This window comes from Nicotiana tabacum, chromosome 16 (genome assembly GCF_000715075.1).
Source record: "Nicotiana tabacum cultivar K326 chromosome 16, ASM71507v2, whole genome shotgun sequence".
Lineage (NCBI taxonomy): Eukaryota > Viridiplantae > Streptophyta > Magnoliopsida > Solanales > Solanaceae > Nicotiana > Nicotiana tabacum.
The window spans coordinates 81,781,676-81,802,616 of NC_134095.1; the positions used below are offsets into that span (position 1 = coordinate 81,781,676).

Here is a 20,941-nt window from a genome sequence, read left to right on the forward strand (position 1 = left end):
GTATTAGTTACTAGTTATACATTGATTGAAAAAGTGTATCAAACAAAGGATTAATCATACCAAAGCTAACACATGCATTATTTTTCCTAATACATCCTACCAAACGACTCCTTAATGCTTTGTAGTTTCTGTCAAGTTTCAGTGATAGATTGCTAACAACCACGTGTCCCTTCATATTGTGGTGAAACTTGAAAGTAAGTTGGCCACACACTCGGCTCACAACACAATAGAAAGAAGAACGGAAAAGCTAAACAAAAGTAATCAAATCTAGCAGAGCTTGCTTTAGACAAACCCCAGACAAGTGCACGGAGGGATAGACACAGACAAATATGTCAAAAGAACAGAGGATAAAGGTGTGCGAATACAAGGGTCTACCAGAAAATTAGAGCATTACAACCAGAGAAAGTGAAATTAGTGAAGCAATGAAATACATAAAACGATTTACAAAACACTTGGAGGAACATAACTCCAGATTACAGTAACAAGAGGACCAAAGTTAGTAATTTGCTCATATTTTAGGCAATCGGCTACTAGCATGTGGTAGCATATTACTCCATTTGGTAACAAGTATTATTTTCGGCTCCTTTACGGTACATATGCCAGGATCCAGCATTACATCTTATAAATCAGTATTTCAACCTTTACCAAAGTAAGGACAGCTTATGCAATGTAAGAAAAAGGGGCTTTGCTAGGAAGTACCGAGGAAACAATATATACATGAGTGTGACAATTGGCATATATTGATCAGTTCTCCTTATTAAAGCTTTGATCTTGAAGCTCAACTCACAATGCTAGAAGAGGCATGGAAAAAGTAACACAAATGTGCCAGCACTTCAATGCTCATCATCGGCTACATGGATAATCTGGCGCACTTAAATGTGTTGCTGAAAACTTATAGACAGTGGAGATGATGCTTACTGCTTTGCCCCTGGATGCCATTTTATGCTGCATCCAATGCTAGTAGCAAGTACAAAAACCGAGATCAGTACATAACCTAAGAGCATAAATCCTAACCTCAACCATTCCCATTAGGCTTTTCAAGGGAAGAAAACCACAAATGCTTGTAAAACCAGAAAAAACAGACAATAAGGGGGCATATAAACGGAAATAAGAGTACCTGGGTTTTTGATTGGATGAAACTGGCTGGCCACTAAGCACGCAATCTATTGCTAGGCTCAAGTCCCTAGGAGATGTGTCATAACAACTATATTAGGAATTTGCAATAGTACACTAGATTCCTGAGAGAAAATTGAATAGACAATGTTACTAACCTTCCTGTGACAGGTGCATTGTTACTTGGCCTTGAATCATCAAATTGACCATGATACACTAGCTCAAAGGGCCTTCTGCCATCCTGTCACAAAATGAAATTCTTTAACTCTGCAAATAATTCCCAAAACAATAAAAGCAACATTGCTTTACAACTCTTGTGAGAATACTTATTTAGAGGCTTCGAGAATATGTTAGTAGTATTAACTTGGGATGAAAGAAATGAGAGGAAACACTACAATACTCTCAGTAAGAACTGGGATAGAAAGCCATGAACTGTGGTTGAGAGGATTTCAAACAAGGGGGTAAAATACATCTATAAGGGAGATAATGCATATATTTAAGAAAGAAACAAGGGACAGAAAAGCATTTTAAAATTTCAAAACAGGGGTATGGTGTGTCATGCTAACTTTGAAGCTTTCAGATATAACTCGAGTAGTCATTACCTTTTTGAACAGGAAAAATTCTGGTGTACAAACAGCCCCAAAGTCTTTTGCAACTTCTTGTGACTGCAAGAAAAACATCAAGCTGAAGAAGTTCGAACAAGTTCGATGCGAAACAGATTGTAAATATTTTCAAATAAAAACATAAGAAACAGACAGCAGTGGATACATGTCAAGTAGTGTTTTGCACACCTCATCTTTGTACAATAGTTAATGAGCACAAAGTATCAGTGCAATTTAGAAGATTTCTTGCCAACTGTGATAACTCCATAATTGTACTTCCACAACTTAGTTTAGACAATTGCAGCCTCAAGGGAGAACAACAAGTTGAAAGAGGTAGAGTCAGAGGCGTAAGCAGCCTACGATCACTGGGTCCAACTGAACCCAAATGACCTCCTGTTCTTGTGTCATGGTTAACCTAACTAAACTTCTGGAAGGTATAGTTAAAATGAAAGTACTTAAGAGGCTCCAGGTCAGATATATAACAGCAGCAACTTCATTCAAACTTTTTTAGTTGCTCAATCCCTAAAAGATAATGTAAGTTTCAGTGAAAAGGGTTAAATATTTTTGGGCATTGCCCCAACTCCTAAGCCTCATCAGGGCTCCGCAGCAACGTGGAAAATAGTAAGCTTCCAGACATGCTAAGTCTCAGCAACCAATTTGGACAGCGGGAGTAGAACCAGTATGAATAGTAACTAGAGCTGTTGATATTCTCAACAGAACTGAACCAGTGTTGTAGAAAAATATAGTGGTGAAATAAGGGGTAATAGCAGACTGGCCTGGTGAGCATGTGAATCTTGCCAAACATTGATATCCAGCAACAAATATATTTCCATAAAAAATGAAAAAAAGAAATGGGATGATAACTGAAAGTGATATATATACAATACAAGCAATTATATTGAAAACTATCATCAGGAACTCGTTATAGAAGCACACCTCATCATAAAGATAAGGGAAAGGATATTTGAAGAGCTTAGCGTCTTCTGCCATGAATTCAGGTCCATCCTGTGAAAGATGGAGAAACTCACAACAATTCCATAATGGTCTCACAAAACCAAGAGATCATAGGTTATATAGCATCTGAACCTGTGGATGTGTAACTACAGAGTTTGAAGATATTCCTACCACCGCAAGCCCTTTCTGCAGCAAAGATGAACTTCTTGATGTTATTCTGCTCGTTTCAACTACTGAGCTGACAGAAAGCAGAGAGTGCATGTAATACGTGAAGTTAAAAAGGAAGGGAAACCGAATCAGATTACCACCTACCTTCATGTAGAAATTTGAAAGTTTAACAATATCCTTCTTCAAATGTATGACAAATGGACAATGGTTGCAGATGAACATAACCTGCGAAATTACATTATTAGAGTTGAATCACAGTTAAAACAAGTTAATATAAGAGGGAAAGGATATTCATTGCTCTTTAATTCTTTTTTCAACCTTCAGCTCTTATAAAAACAAAAAACTTCTAATTTTAAGTTAAACCCATGTGCTGGCAGAAGTATATATTGTATGGCTAACAGAAGTATTTATTTAGTTAAGGACTAATGAGAACATGTTTTATGGCCTACAGAATTCAGTTCATTTTACAGTTTGACCACATGAAATTAATGACAATATGGATGAAGGTCAAGAAGACAAGCTCACTCAGATGGACATTATTAGTAAAGTCAATAACTCGAGAACACCCAATAAATTCACCACACTAAAGTCAATGGAGTAGCCATCAATAAATGTGCAGCATGTATATCGCACACGAAAACCTGGAGTAAACTCGTTATTGGGTTTACTCAATTGCGGACCTACAATGTAGCTATTGGGTGCTCAAGCACCCCATTGTACTTTACCCAGATACTATATTTTTAGGCAAAATACATATTTTACCCATCGACCTTGTCCCCAAATACATCTTACACACAGGGGCGGCTCGTCCATAAAGCAGGTAAAGCAATTGCTTTAGGCCCCATATTTGTTGAGGCTCCATTTTTCTCCCCGCCTTATAGGCTGGCTATATATAAAAAAATTTAAAATAGTTATGTGAAGTGAAAAAGTTTGATTTCTTTATTTAACAAATAAATAGATGAAGAATTTGCAACTGCTTTGATTTCTGTCAAGCAAATTGCATTTGAAATTAATATCGAACCCGAATTTCATAAGAAACGTGTAATATATGGGAAGAAACAATGTTAATAGTGAAATCTCAAAATCTCTCGATGAGTCATTTAAAGTTGATTACTTACTTTTTATACATATTTCCTCTGGTCCATAATAAATGACTTTTTAACCTTTGTTGTACCCCTTAAAAAAATATTGTCTCCTAGATCAAAAATATATTTTGACTGAATTATCCTAAATTAAAATTTATATGTTATTAACTTGATACATTGAGATATGTAAATAAGGGCAAAATTTGGAAAAATAAAGTTAATTCCTTCTCGATTATATAAAAGTATACTTATTTTGGACCAAAATAAAAGCCAAAAAAGTCACTTATTATGGACCGAAGAGAATAGTAGATGAGGTTTTTTTTTTTACTTTAAAATAGATTTAAACAATTAGAGGCATATGAAAATATTTTCAATTTTCTATTTGGCGGTAAAAACTGAGATCACTAGATGATGGAAATTTGAAAAGATATTGCCTTCATCTTGAATGCTCCTTAAATCACAATAATCAACCCGATACTGATAGTTTAGATTTATTTTCTGAATTAAAAATATTAAGGAAAATATTATAATTAGCGATAACAATTTAATTGATATACTCAATCAAATAAAAAGATTTGATTAATTTCCAAATGCCTATATTACTTATAGAATAATGTTAATAACTCCTATTACCGTTGCTTCATCAGAAAAAAGTATTTCAAAATTAAAATTGATAAAACCTTACCTAAGATCAACAATGTCTCAAAGATATTAAACGAATTAGCTATATATCGTCAATTGAGAAGACTTAATAGGAGAAAGGCCCCTCATAAAGTTTGGCTTTAGGCCACGAAATTGGTCGGGCTGCCTCTGCTTACACACCTGCTAAATACGGGAATAATATTAAACACTAAAACTTTTAAAAGTGTATCTATTACACACCTCTTTTGTCATGTGTCACACGCGTGTATTACACATAAAAGAGGTGCGTGAAAGCTAAAAAATTCATCTAAAATTAAGTTTCTTTCCTTCTATTTTTCCCTTTTTAAAACTATTTTCTTTTCAAATTAAAGAAAAAAAATGTAACTCATGTCTTCTTCCCAAACCCCAATATTTTCTCCCCCCCCCCCATTTCGTCTTCTTCCCTAGCCCCCACCCTAGTTTTGTCTATCCCGTCCTGTTTCGTCTCCCAACCCCCATGACTAAGAAGAAAAATAATAAGAAGAAGAACAGGGGAGCTATTGGGTCTTGTAAAAATCACCATTATTGATCTTTTGGAAAAGCTTGAAAATTTAATCAGGTCTTGTTGATTTTGGTGTTCCATGACCTAGAAAATTAGTTTGAATTAGTGATATTATTGAGTTAAAATTTACTTAAAACATGCTGAAAATTTGGTGATTCATTTTGATAAAATTCAAAAAACACCATTAACAAGCTTGAAGCTTTGGGTTTGAGCTTGAATCTAAAAGGCAGAATACATAAAATGACACCTGAACTTGTACTCAAATCCCTGTTACACACCTGTTGACCACGGGAATATTTTCAAACACTCAACCTTTCAAAATTGTATCTATTACACACCACTTTGCCTACATGGCACGCACGTCCTTTACACACAAATAACGCGAGTGAACTAAAAAGTTTTGTATCTGAAGCCTCATGAAAACGCCACATGTCCAACTTTTTCCCATTTCTTTTTTTTTATTCATCTCCTTCATTTTTCTTCCTCCATTAATGCTCACAGAACCTCTTTCTAGTTTGTTTGTTTTTTTTGTTACTTTCCAAACTTTTTTTTTCTTCGTTTTTTCAACTAGTAAATAAAGCATTTTCGGATTATCAAGAGATTGGTGTGAAATTGTTAGCTCGGAAAGTGCGGTTTCAATTAGACCCAAAAAATTTCGATTCAAAAAGTGCAATTATTAGCCCGAAAAATCAAGAGAACAGTACTAAAATTGTTTATGTGAAATTATTTTTTTACTAAAATTGATATTTGGATACTTAATTAGTTGTTGATTAGAAGCTCCATTTCAAGTTGGAACTCATTTGGAGATGAATTGAGAGTTGGATTGAAACTTGTTGAAGAATGCCAAAGAACAATGTTTTGAATTAAGTGTTGGATATTAGACTTGAAGAAGTCTAAGCTTGATTTTAAAAATTTTGGTAGCTGAAATTAAGATGAAAGTAGGCACAGCCATGGTGGTTGGTCTTGTGAAGAAGATGAGTTCCCTTTTCTTTTTTCTTTTTTTGCCTGGGTTCCTTTTAAAAAAAAAATTGCTGGAGACCTTTTTTGATTTTTTAACTTAATAACACATGTCACGATGATATTGGTGCGTGACATACACCTATTTAAACGAAGTGGTCAAATATCAAAGTGGTGTGTAATAGATACAATTTTGAAAGGTTGAGTGTTTAAAAATATTCCCGTGGTCAACAGGTGTGTAACAGGGATTTGGGGTACAAGTTCAGGTGTCATTTTATGTATTCTGCCAATCTAAAATTCGTTATAAGGATCTTGTTAAAGCTTTGGGTTTGAGCTTGAATCTAAAATTTGTTATAAGGATTTGTGATGGATGTTGTTAAAACTTGTTAAAAATCGACAAGGAGTTAAATCTATAGTTAGAGAAGAAGGTGCTTATGGTGGAAAGGTTGGTGGGGAAGATGATGGGGTTGGGAAGATGAAGAGGGGGCGCAGGGTTTTTTCTTTTCTAGGTTTTTTTCTTTGGGAAGATGACCGGGGGAAGTTTTTTTTCCAGTTTTTCTTCTTTTTTTTTCTCGATTTATGATACGTGTCAAATGCTGATTGGCGCGTGTAATAGCAATCTTTAAGCAGATGTGGTCAAACACCAAAGTAGTGTGTAATAAACACACTTTTAAAAGTTTTGGTGTGTAATATTATTCTCGTGTTTAACAGGTGTGTAAGAGGGATTAGGGGACAAGGTCGATGGGTAAAATATGTATTTCGCCTATATTTTTATAACTACTAGTAACATATAAAGATTTTAGCTGCACATCCAATCTCAAAGTAGCACTTCAAGATTTAAGGCAGTTGAGCACCCCCGACTTAGAAATCCCGGGTCCGCCACTGGGATACTAAAAGTAAACCTGGATGAAACTCAAAAAGCTTCTCTTATATGGAAATTAAAGAATGGTAGAAAATACTATGTGAAATCATGTTGCGACTACTTATTTAAAAAGGGGGCAACAAAAACTGTAGATTAACAACAAAAAATGATCTTGAGAATAAAATCCCCAACTAGAGTGGCATGCTATGGATGGACAGAGCTATAAGAGGAATGCTTGATAGGTGACAACTAAAAAAATAAGAGATTTATAGGTAGCAGGTGTTAGGACCGAAAAATCAGGTGTCATGCGGAAGCTAGTAAAGAAAACTTTAAATGACAAGAAATCAGACAACAAAAGAGAAATCTACCAAAAGAGACACAAACATTTAACGTGGTTCGGTCAATTTTACCTACATCCACGGGCGAAGATGAGAAATTCACTATATAAAAGAGAGTACAAAATATCGAGAGAACAACCTCACGAAGAGGCAAACACAGGTGACACGCTAACACTTGTCCCGTAAAGTTTTTCCCCTAAACACGACTCTCAAACCCCATATGGCTACATTGTGGATGCTACTGAATGAGAAGGAAGGATCCTTAATTTATAGAAGTTCAAACCTCTTCCTATAAGAAAAGGAACTAGCCAAATATGAGAGATTTAAAATTTCCTTCTATAAGAAGGAAAACCCTATTATGATAAATATGTTGTCCTTTCCTTCAAGAGATAGGAAACCAAATATGATAAGAAAATCAAAACAAACACCTAACAATTCTCCCCCTTGGCCTGAATTTTATGACAAAATAAACTTGATCCACCCTCTTCACATAATATTCAACAGGTCGTATCTCCAAATCTCCAACAGAAAGTTTGTCTCACGTGAGTAGTACTCCAGTCAAATTTCTTAGGTAAAAAGCATAATTACCGTCAAATAAGTCGCGGCTAGAACTAAACCCGCTAAGATGAACTTGTCTTGAATCTCGCTCGATACCACTTGTTAGGACCGAAAAATCAGGTGTCATGTGGAAGCTAGTAAGAAAAACTTGAATGACGATAAATCAGACAACAAAAGAGAAATCTATCAAAAGAGACACAAACATTTAACGTGGTTCGGTCAATTTGACCTACATCCACGGGCGAAGATGAGCAATCCATTATCTAAAAGAGAGTACAAATTATCAAGAGAACAACCTCACAAAGAGACAAACACAAGTGACACACTAACACTTGTCCCGTAAAGTTCTTCCCCTAAACACGACTCTCAAACCCCATATGGCTACATTATGGATGCTACTGAATGATAAGGAAGGATCAAGATGTTTTAGAAGGCTTCATCATTCTGTGAGAGCAAGTCTGATGATAGGTGATTCTACATATTTACATCTACCAAGACTCTTCATTTGAGAACAAATTCAAAGAAAGAACGGGCAGCCTAGATAGAAGCTTTGATATCAACAAGAAATCTTTTTCAGTTGAGACCTTTGAATGATAATTTCAACCTTTTGCAAAATGATGTATCTATATCTACTGAAAGGTTGAAAAAATGGTTGCTTGACGAGGGTATTGGTGAGGGACTTGTCAATGACTGTGCGCAGATCATGTTGTCCAAGTTTCAGAAATAAGAGGACAACTTAAAAGTCTTTGTAACGAGCGCTCTAATCTGCTGGACACATTAAGACAGTTGGAGGCAGCTAATATCGAAGCTGAAGCTTCCGGGGTTCATGATGGTGAATTCCAACTTATGAAGCAACTCTCCAGTTTAGGGCGTGGCAAGTACACTGAATGGAGTACGACTGAATCGTCCGATGATATTGAGAAAAAAGAGCTTGATGAAGAGGAAGCCATTTATCTTGACGCAAATAAATGTTTCTTTGAACTTAATTTATCTGGTGGGTCAGTAGTTGTGGACCACATGGCAAGCGATTCCATTGATGATTTGCACAAGTTACACGCAGAACGAAGTTGCCGGATCCAATTGAAAAAGAGAATAGAATTAGGTCATTGGGCCTTTGGCTGGACAACATGGGCATGAGCCCAACAAACTCCCCCTCCAGCCAAGGGGCCAAATATGTTTCAAGTAAAGGAACTATTGATAAGCTTCATGCCTGCCAATTTTCTACAAAACGCATGCTTATATGCAAGCTTAACTACGCAGTCCCCAGGCTCTCCCATGTCAGTCAAAAGTACATACTCATCAAAAGGATAGCGCATGGAGTTTTGTTTTTCCCTTGTAGATCTTCTTAGAGAGGTTTCAGGAGTGTGAGAAGGCACGGGAGAAAATATGATATATTGATATTGTGTGTGATGCAATACAAGAGGTGCTATTTATAGTTACTCTATACAAAGGGGATACCACTCCTATTCCAATGTGGGACAATTACATAGCTATCTCTAACACTCCCCTCAAGCCGGAGCATATAAATCATATGTACCGAGCTTGTTACATATATAATCAATGCGAGGACTAGTGAGGGACTTGGTGAAAATATCTGCAAGTTGATCATTCGATCTCACAAACTTCGTAGTAATATCTCCTGAGAGTATCTTTTCTCTGACGAAGTGACAATCAATCTCAATGTGTTTAGTTCTCTCATGAAACACCGGATTTGATGCAATATGAAGTGCAGCTTGATTATCGCACACAAGTTTCATCCGACTGATTTCACCAAATTTCAACTCCTTGAGCAATTGTTTGGTCCAGACTAGTTCACATGTTGCCATAGCCATTGCTCGGTATTCTGCTTCTGCACTAGACCGAGCAACTACATTTTGTTTCTTACTTTTCCAGGACACCAAATTTCCTCCTACTAAAACACAATATCCAGACGTAGAACGTCTATCAGAAGGTGATCCTGCCCAATCAGCATCCGAGTACCCAATGATCTGCTCATGACCTCGATCCTCAAACAGTAATCCTTTACCTGGAGCCGATTTTATATACCGGATAATGCGGACAACTGCATCCCAATGACTATCACAGGGAGAATTCATAAACTGACTTACAACACTCACAGGATAAGAAATGTCGGGCCTAGTCACTGTGAGATAATTTAATTTACCAACCAGCCGCCTATAGCTTGCAGGATCGCTAAGTGGCTCCCCCTGTCCAGGAGAAGTTTAGAATTCGAATCCATCGGCGTGTCAACAGGTCTGCAACCTGTCATCCCTGTTTCCTCAAGAATGTCTAACACATATTTCCTTTGAGAAATAACAATACCTGAGCTAGATTGAGCAACCTCAATACCTAGAAAGTACTTCAATCTGCCTAGATCCTTAGTTTGAAAGTGCTGGAAGAGATGTTGCTTCAGATTAGTAATACTATCCTGATCATTGCCCGTAATAACAATATCATCAACATAGACTACCAGATAAATACATAGACTTGAAGCAGAGTGGCAATAAAACACAGAGTGATCAGCTTCACTACGAGTCATGCCAAACTCCTGGATAACCGTGCTGAACTTACCAAACCAGGCTCGAGGAGACTGCTTTAGACCATAAAGTGACCGACGCAAGCGACATACAAGGCCACGAGACTCCCCTGAGCAATAAAACCAGGTGGTTGCTCCATATAAACCTCATCCTCAAGATCACCATGAAGAAAGGCATTCTTAATGTCCAACTGATAGAGGGGCCAATGACGAACTGCAGCCATGGATAGAAAAAGGCGAACTGATGCCACTTTAGCCACTGGAGAGAAGGTATCACTATAATCTAGCCCAAATATTTGAGTGTATCCTTTGGCAACAAGACGTGCCTTAAGTCGATCAATCTGGCCATCGGGACCAACTTTGACTGCATAAACCCAACGACAACCAACGGTAGATTTACCTGAAGGAAGAGGAACAAGCTCCCATGTACCACTTGTATGTAAAGCAGACATCTCGTCACTCATAGTCTGTCACCATCCTGGATGAGACAATGCTTCACCTGTAGACTTAGGGATGGAAACCGAGGACAATGAAGATATAAAAGCATAATGGGGAGATGACAGACGATGATAACTCAAACCAACATAATGAGGATTAGGGTTTAGTGTGGTCCGTATACCTTTTCGAAGTGCAATCGGTGTACTAGGAGCAGGATCCGCAGTAGGAGCCGTGTCAGGTGCAGGACGAGAACCAGATGGGCCTGATGTAGGGCGCGAACGACGATGATAAGTCAAGAGTGGTGTTCCTGTGGCTGGGGAACTAGGAGGGATAACACTGGACTCCTCAAAAGTTGGTATGGGTGAAACCTCTGTGGTTGAAGGTGGAGGAGGATTACTAAACTCCTCAAAAGTCGGTATAGGTAAGACCTCAGATATGTCATGGTGGTCAGCAGAAGTGACATCAGTTGTGAAGAAAGGTTTAGACTCGAAAAATGTGACGTCAGCTGACATAAGGTACCTATGAAGATCAGGTGAATAACAACGATATCCCTTCTGAACACGAGAATAACCAAGGAAGACACACTTGAGAGCACGAGGAGCTAACTTATCTTTCCCCGGGGCTAAGTTATGAACAAAACATGTGCTCCCAAAAACCCGAGGTGGAAGAGGGTATAAGGCTGACTGGGGAAACAATATTGAATGTGGAATCTGACCCTTGATGGGAGATGAAGGCATCCTATTAATCAAATAACAAGTTGTGAGAACTGCATCGCCCCAAAAACGCAGCGGAACACGAGACTCAATTAGAAGTGTGCGAGCAGTCTCAATAAGGTGCCTATTCTTTCTTTCTGCAACCCCATTTTGCTGAGGGGTATAAGGACAAGATGTCTGATGAATAATTCCATGAGAAGACATAAACTGCTGAAACTGAGAAGATACATATTCTAAGGCATTATCACTGCGAAAAATGCGGATAGAGACACCAAATTGGTTTTTGATTTCAGCACAAAAACTCTGGAATATAGAGAATAACTCAGAACGATCTTTCATTAAGAAAAGTCAAGTACATCTTGAGTAATCATCAATAAAGCTAACAAAATAACGAAATCCCAAGGTTGAACTGACTCTACTAGGACCCCATATATCAGAATGAACCAAGGAGAAAACACACTCTGTATGACTCTCAACACTACGCGTAAAGGAAGCTCGGGTTTGTTTCCCAAGTTGACACGACTCACAATCTAATCTAGACAAACTGGATAAACTAGGCACCATCTTTTGAAGTTTGGATAAACTCGGATGTCCTAAACGTCTGTGGATTAGATCTGGAGGATCTGTAACTAGACATGTTGTGGAAGGACTGAGCGAGTTAAGGTAGTAAAGACCTTCTGATTCACGACCTGTACCAATTGTCCGTCCCGTACTGCGGTCCTGCATAATAAAAGAATCATCAATAAAATATATACCACAATTGAGGGCACGAGTCAAACGACTAACAGATGCAAGACTAAAAGGACAACCAGGAACATAAAGAACGGAATCTAGGGTGATAGAAGACAATGGGTTGGCTTGTCCAACTCCTTGTGCCTTAGTTTGACATCCATTGGCTAAAGTAACAGTAGGAAGAGACTATGAATATACAATATTCGACAAAAGTGATTTATTACCAGAGATATGATCAGAAGCGCCTGAGTCCATGACCCATGGTCCAAGAGTACTAGACTGGGAAACACAAGCAAAAGAATTACCAGCAATAGGAGTGTCAGTCTGGGCAACTGAGGCTACTTGTGGAGATGTTTGCTTACTTGCTCGATACTGAAGGAGCTCATTATATTCTTCTTTAGATACAGAAAAGCCCTGGTTACCTGTAGTCTCGCTCTGAGCAACGTAGGCATTTTTGGGTGGACGGCCATTTAAGGAATAACACATTTCGCGAGTGTGTCCAAGTTTGTGACAATAAGAACACTTGGGTCTAGATCTCCCAAAACGACCGCCTCCTCGTCTATTCTCCATAGCTTGAGATGCCCGAACATCCACTGTCTGGGATGCAAGAACAGAGGAATCAAGTATATGTGATGAAATCACTGGGTGACTTGGTGCTGCAGCAAGGCGAAGTAATCGAGATAATAATTCATCAACTGTAGGAATAGTCGGACTCGCCAAAATCTGGTCTCGTACTGAATCAAGATCATGAGGAAGTCCAGCGAGTGTAAGAACTAGAAACATTTTATGTCGCTGCTCTTGTTGTTTTGACACACTAGCAGAAACTGGCATCAATGTCTCAAATTCCTCCATGACTGCCTGTACCTGACCCAAGTAAGTAGACATATCTAATTCTTGCTTCTTTAAGTTTGTCATCCGTGATATCACATCATAGAAGCGAGATATATCATTAGTGTATAACGTACGAGCCTTTGCCCAAACCAAATAACATGTCTGGAATGGCCGAAACAAAGGCATCAACTTAGAATCAATAGAACGCCACAAGATGCTACATAATTGAGCATCAATTTTTGCCCAAAGCGCTATCGCCTTTTCATCTCCTTCGCTAGACTGTTTAATCAAATGATCTTGCACACCTTGACCTTTACACCACAACTCGACAGATGAAGCCCAAGCTAAGTAGTTTGAACCTCCCATTAAAGGTTCCGAGGTAATCATAACATTAGAGTTTCCAGAACTCATGCTTTTAGACCCAAAAACATCAATTCCCAAAGACATCTTGTAAATTATTACCAAATAAGAGAAATAATCAACTGTAATACACTGAAAATAGAGTAAGGAACACTGAACCAGAATAGTAAACTACTGTAGCAGTTGGAAAGTTACTGTTGCAGCCGGAAAATATTCAAAGTGGTCGGAATGAAATAAAAACAGTAGGGGTAGGATCGGAATTACCAGAAGACCTAACTGTTCTGAAGGAACTTTTTCAAAAAATGGCCGGAAGTCAACTTTTTGAAATCACTATTCACGCCGGAAAAATAAAAAAATGGTCGGAATTTGGTGTAACCTGGATGGGTAGGCTCGGAATTGCAAGAGAAACAATCTGTCATGAAGAGTCGTCGCCAAAAAATGGCCGGAAGGTGGCCCACGCAACGTTGGAACTTAGCCGGAAAATTTTCTTTAGACAGCTATAGTACCGCCAGAGATTTTCACTGGGATTTGGTCGCCGGACAGTGACTACTCTTGTGGTAGTGTTGGATTTTGTGCACAACACTGACCGAGACAAAGCATACGCAAAACAACTTTGAAAGTCGCCGAAAAAAAAGGGCTCCGGTGACTGATTTTACTTCCCGGAATCGCTGGAATTTATGCACAGCGATAAATCTCTCACGATAGCTCTGATACCATGTGAGAAGGCACGGGAGAAAATATGATATATTGATATTGTGTGTGATGCAATACAAGAGGTGCTATTTATAGCTATTCTATACAAAGGGGATACTACTCCTATTCCAATGTGGGACAATTACATAGCTATCTCTAACAAGGAGCATTCGAATTAGTTACCTGAGTAGGAATTGGTTGCTATCAACCATAACTTCATCAACTGGAGCATCCATAACATCTACACCCTGATGATTATTTTGATCTTGATCACTATCTTCATTAGCAATAGAAACTGGATCAATATCAACTAAGCTCTCATTACTCTGAGAATCTATCTTCTCATCTTTGTCAATATCTTCAATAATTTGGTCTTCAAAGAATATTACATCACGATTTCTAATAAGTTTATTGTCAACTAGATCATAAAAACGATACTCAAACTCATCTTAACCATAATCGATAAAGATGCACTGCTTAGTTTTGACATCAAGTTTCGATCTTTCGTCTTTAGGAACATGCACACAAGCTTTACACCCAAAAACTCTCAGGTGATCATAAGAAACATCTTTGGCAAACCAAACTTTGTCAGGGACATCACCATCTAAAGCAGCAGCAGGAGACATGATAACATAGGCAACAGTGTTAAGTGCTTCCGCCCAAAATGTATTTGGAAGTTTAGCATCTCAAAGCAAGCATCTAACTCTCTCAACTAGAGTTCTATTCATCCTCTCTGCCAAACCATTCAATTGAGGAGTCTTGGGCGGAGTATTCTGGTGACGAATTCCTTGTTCCTTGCAATAGTTATCAAATGGATCACAATATTCACAACCATTGTCAGTGCGAATGTATTTTAATTTTTTTCCCCATCTGTCTCTCAGCTAAGGCCTGAAATTCCTCAAACGCGCCGAGTGTTTGATCGATACACCCAGAGCTTACAAGAATGATCATCAATTAAGGTCATAAAGTAATGTGCACCACCTTTTGACTTTACTTTAAAAGGACCACACAAATCAGAGTGTACTAACTCCAATAATTCAGGCTTTTTTGAATGAGGATGGCTATGAAAGGAAACCCTTTTCTGTTTGCCAGCTAAACAATGGATGCACCTTTTCAGCTTTGCTTGTTTCACTCCAGAAAGCAAACTTTTCTTAGCCAAACACGTAATCCTCTCACTCACATGACTCAATCTTCTGTGCCACAATTCTGATAAAGTATCAGTTTCCATCAGATTTACGGAGTCATTAAGAATAGAGCCCTGTGTCACATATAACTAACAAGACTTGACTCTTCGAGCCACTACTAGTGAACCCTTGGCGAGCTTTCATTGGCCATTAAAGAGGGTATTATGGTAACCTTCATCGTCTAATCTTCCTGCGGAGATCAAATTGAAAGGAAAGTCTAGAGCATGTTGACATCTTGACTAACTAACGTTGAACCATTATTAGTTTTCAAACAAACTGTGCCAACACCAAACACCTTAACTTCACTGGAATTGCCCATTTTTAACACTCTAGAATCAATAGGAGTATAACATGAGAAAAAGTCTTTTCTTGGTGTAACATGTGAGGTAGCTCCAGAATCTACTATCCAGCTCGTCTCATCGGATACCAAATTGATGACGTTTTCATCAAAAGCAAAATGAAGGTCATCTCGAACAATAGCAACAATATTGTTCTCGTTATTTTCAACTTTCTTTCCTTCTCTAATGTCTTGCTTCAACTTGTGGCAAAACCTTTTGATATGTCCTTTCTTGACAAAGTGGTTGCATGTAATATTATGGTATTTAGACCTTGACTTACTTCTACTTTTACCTCTATTCCTCGAACCTCTTGCTTTATCTCTCCCCCGGTTTTCTGTAACCAAGATATCTGCTTGTGAGAACGAATCCTAAGATTTTCTCCTTACTTCCTCGTTCAACACACCACTCTTGGCATATTCCATGGTTACCTTACCTCCAGGAGCTGAATTTGTCAAAGAAACACGAAGAATTTCCCAAGAGTCTGCTAAAGTATTAAGAAGCCAAACTCCTTGTATTTCATCATCAAAATTAACTCACATTCCAGACAGCTGAACAAGGACGTCCTGAAAATCATTTATGTGATCAAGGATAGGGTTGCTAGGAATAACTTGTTCATAATATGGTTAAAGTTGTTCCTAGTTTTTGAATCATAAAGAGTTTCTAGCTTTTCCCACAATGATCTCGCATGTGTCTCATTCACAATATGGTTGCGAATATTATCTTCAACCCATTGTCGTATATATCCACATACTTGTTGGTGCTCGAAATCTCAATCTTCATCAGATATACTCTCGGATTTATAAGATGCAAAAACGGGTAGATGCATCTTTTTCACGAACCACAAGTCTTTCATCTTGCTTCTCCAAATATTATAATTGCTCCTATTTAAACATACCATCCTTCTCATATTCGCCTCCATTCCGTAAAAACCTGGATAAATAACCAAGACTCTAATACTACTGTTATGTCGAGGAAGATGCAAATCCGGAAATAAAGAAGATAAAGACACCAAATTTTAACTTGGAAAACCCTTCAAAACGAAGGTAAAAACCACGGGATCACAAAGATCCAAAAAACTCCACTATAACAATAAGAGGGTTACAAAAGTTCTCCAAGTTGGCTACACAACAAGTGCCAAACACGGAGCCACAATAACAACAAGAGCAACAACAAATCAATTGAACAAGGAAGAGAAGTCACAAAATTGGAGCTGTTGTTCAGGGCTCGAAATCAGATGCTAAGGCCTCCAAATCCGATCTCCACTGTTCAAATCAAAGACCAAGGATAAGATTGTAGATACTTGTCGTGACCTTGCTCCACTGGAAGATCTTCCCATCGTTGAATTCTAAGGTAAGAGTTCCAACAGGATCAAGTTGAATTGATCTTCCCCAAAATTTTGACTTAAGATTACTGTCAGCCCAGAATTTCCATCCTCTACCTTCACATTGATAGGCAATAAGTGTTGGGTGGTGACTAACCTTCTCAGAGAAAAAGCGGATTCCTTTCTCAAGAAAATCAGCTTCATAAGTTTCTCCAGGCAAAGGATTGAAAGGTTTACAGTTCCGGCCTTCGGTTGAAGCATAACCAGAGACAGCAAAAGCAGCAACATTTAGAATTCTTAAAAGGCTATTCCCCGATTTTCCATGTTCCTATGCTCTATCTAAGAGATATAAGTACTCTAAATCTTCGAAGCACTTTTGCAGGGACGACAATGGCTCATTGAAATACACTGGCAGGCAAACTCGTGTCAGATCTTTCCCGACATTGTCTTTGATCCGAATAGGAATGGAAACCAAAAGAGAATAAGATAAGGCCATTGGGCCTTTGGCTGGACAACATGGGCATGAGCCCAACAGAAGGGACTTGTTTTCCCGGGAAGAAGCAGAATCAGTTAGACACACTATACTATACTGTAAATACATTTGGCTGACATGGTGGACTTTTTGAGCCTGTGTGGTATGCATTAGGTAAATCATGGGAAAGAAGCAATATGTGCCCAATTGGTAGGGCAGAAAAAGCATAAACAACTCTGGAAGATCATTTCTCTGTGTATAATTTGGATAATATGGATGGAAAGAACTAATAGGTGTTCTGAGGGGAAAGCATAAATTCTGTATATTGATAACTTTAGATGCATTCGAAATTGAAATTTTTTGGAGCAAGTCTTGCTTTTTGATGACACTGATATATCTGTATTTCTTGAACTCATTACATGCATAATGAATCTAAGTATAGCAAATTCTTTTGCACACACACCGTACCTCCTTTACTACTGCAGTTTAGTGAAAAAATCATCATTTATGTATCAAAAAGAACTCTCACTTAGCACATTAAATTCAAAATTCACAATCGAACACATTCTTCCAAAGTCTGTAAACAAAATACACTCATTTATGCAAACAATTCTAAACAAGAAAAGAATTATAATAATACTTTCTGTATCTCAATTTTACTGTCTTGAGTATTTACATTCAATTATTAGAAAATTGAATTATCATTAATCTATTTAGCCTTTTGGATTCAATTATTACTTTTTTTATAGCCGAGAAATTCCCTAGGGCTAGCGGCGCACAGTTTGAAACTCGATGATAATGGGCTCACCCTCTACCCTTCTCCATTTAAATATCATCCTTTTGTCTGCAGTAGGGTTTGAACCCATGATGCGCACCTAACCCACAGAACGCTCTTACCAATAAACTAAAGCCCTGGGGGCTTGTAGATTCAATTATTTTAATATGTCTCCATCCCATTTTAACAAACACCTACAATTATTTCTCTTGGACTTTGAAGAATTGGGGTCACTATCACTTTAGAAATTTCTAAATTTATCAGTAAAATCGAATTAATCCACATAAATTGAGACAGAAGGAGCAGCTATAGATGGCGATCTAGCCCTTCATTGTGCATTTAACCGAACCTACTACAGTACTACTCTCTACTCGCACCATGTACATTTCTAGAAAAAGTTTAGACTATGTATGTCTATAATAGATCGCATAATAATAACAGTACAATTTTATCATTTCAGGAAAATAATAGCAATAATATTGTTTTCTATTACCAGCAATGCAGGATATGGTTCAAAATCATCAAGCTTCCAAACTTTTCCAGTGAGAGGCTCCGTAAGCTGAAACATTACTCCCATTAAAGCAAAATTCTTTGTTTTCATACATTAATAAGCAACCAACTGCCAACATCACTTAATAAAAATAAAAAATTACCTCAAAATTGGGAGCTCTGAAACCAAGAGAGACGCCTTTGGACTCTGTCCTTGCAGCTCGTATCACTAGCTTCCTCGCCGGCAGAATTCTCCTGCGTTGCAGAGGATAATAGCCCTGCTTCAAGTAGCAGAGCGAGGACAGAGAAGAAGAAGCAGTTGTAGCGGTGGTGGATAACATGCGCCGGAGCGATAGTAAACGTGCGCCGGTTGATGTCACGGTGACTGTTGGAATAACCGCCATAGTTTCCCTGCTAATAAAAAATCTCTGCTTCACACGAAACCGCTATCCGGAGGTCAATATGGGTAGTTGAAATTATTCTGGGCCAGGAGGCTAAATCTATTGGGCCACTATTTTTATTGGGCTGACCTTAGTAATGAAGTGCACCCGTAGCCACTTTTAAACATGCTATTTAAATTATATTCACAATTTACAATATATTTAAAGATTAACCTATTCATACCAACTTCACGACTAAATATCCTGAATTTTTGTATCGTGAATTTTTGAGCTGCTAATTTGAATTTCAAGACTTAATGTCCCAAATTTTTTAGCTGATAATTTCTAAACTACTAATTCCGGACACATAATATTCGAATTTTTGGATACAATTTTCGAACTTTAGGACACAATGTCCTGAAGTTTGAATTTTGAGGTTTCCTGAAGTTTGAGTGAATTAGCTCATCATTAAATACAGTGTAAAGTGTGAATATATTTTAAACAGCATGTGTATGGGTCCAAATTTGACCGACCACGACCAACGACGAGTACGGTAAACGACAGGGTCTCTTTGAGTCGATGTCCCGAGTGAGATGACCTTAAAGCAAAGAAGAAACTGTACAACCCTTGTAATAGTGTAAGTCCATTAGGGGATATTAGGAATATTCCATCGAATATTCCTTGTATTTTGTCTTTTACAATTTAGAAGAGTTTCTCTCTTAGTATAAAAGGGGGACAATAACCTTGTAACGGAGGGGGGAACTCTGGAGAGATTATGATTCTTGAATGAAAAGAAACTTAACGATCATCTTCTCTTTGTCTATTATCTTTCTAGAGATTATTATATTCAGTTAAGATTTACCCCTTCATCTTTGATTGATTTGTTCAAAAAGGTTTTAATATCTTTTGAGTCAAACAATTTGGCGCCGTCTGTGGGGATTTCTATAGCTGAAATCGTAGTTTTCATCTAGGTTCTTGAAGGAAATAATCACCTTTCTCCAGCTCCATAAAAGCCAACGATGGAAGGAAAGGAAGAAGCAAGGCTAAAAGCAATAGAGGGTGTCACAAATAACCTCATGAATTCCCTCAGCGAGGCCAGTGGAGAAGACAATGAAAATGCAACACCAAATGTTACACCTGAGGGTGAGATTTCACCTCCTCTACACGGGGATCTAATGACCTTGCGTGAGAGAGGAACCTCAACATCCTCAGTAGGAGAAGCGCCACCAACAGTCAAAAGGCTACTAGAAGAATGGTTAACGAGTGCCTTGAGAAACATGCTCGAGAAACCCATTCAGGGAGGTCTCGAAGACGCGCCACCCACAGAAATCGCAGCTGCTACCGATGAGCCAAGCGTTACACGAATAGGTAACGCCCGCACTATTACTGATGCAGGTGATGATGCACTTATGGTAATCTTAAGGAAAATGGAAGAGATGGAAAATGAGAACAAAACACTCCACGGCCAGATGAATGAACATCAGGAAAGGGTAGATAAAATACCAGGTGCTCCGAAGTTGTTACCAAAACACGATATGGGCCGATTTGTCAAGAAAACGTATAGCAAAGGAGCAGCTCCCCATTCCATTCCAAAGACCTTCGAAATGCCGCCATATTTGAAAATATATGATGGCACTACGGACCTGGAAGTTCACCTAATCCATTACGTTACCGCAGTAAAGGGTAACGATTTGTCAAAAGAACAGGTGATGTCTGTACTGCTGAAAAAGTTCGGCGAAGCTCTGACAGGGGGAGCGCTGACGTGGTATTCCCAACTACCAGCACGATCAATATCCACGTTCAAAGAAATGGCAGACAAGTTCATCACCGCGACGCGGGAGAGAAAAAGGCAGAAGCTA

At 38.3% G+C, this 20,941-nt stretch overlaps 1 protein-coding gene across 2 annotated transcripts; it reads right to left on the bottom strand.

The window, feature by feature from the left end:
• Positions 1–496: 496 nt before the first annotated feature.
• On the bottom strand, positions 497–19,152 carry LOC107768657 (peroxiredoxin Q, chloroplastic). 2 transcript variants are annotated; one of them, XM_075233004.1, is made up of 10 exons: positions 18,867–19,141; positions 18,707–18,772; positions 12,182–12,227; positions 2,982–3,062; positions 2,802–2,855; positions 2,652–2,720; positions 1,716–1,778; positions 1,272–1,354; positions 1,118–1,183; positions 497–957 (listed from the first exon to the last, which is right to left on the bottom strand). In XM_075233004.1, the coding sequence occupies exons 2-10, from the start codon at positions 18,733–18,735 to the stop codon at positions 915–917; spliced, it is 534 nt and encodes a 177-aa protein (XP_075089105.1). In that variant the 5' UTR covers positions 18,736–18,772; positions 18,867–19,141; the 3' UTR covers positions 497–914. The 2 variants fall into 2 exon arrangements, with proteins under 2 accessions (XP_075089105.1, XP_016443279.1); XM_016587793.2 differs by lacking the exon at positions 12,182–12,227 and having other exon boundaries at positions 18,867–19,152.
• Positions 19,153–20,941: the final 1,789 nt, after the last annotated feature.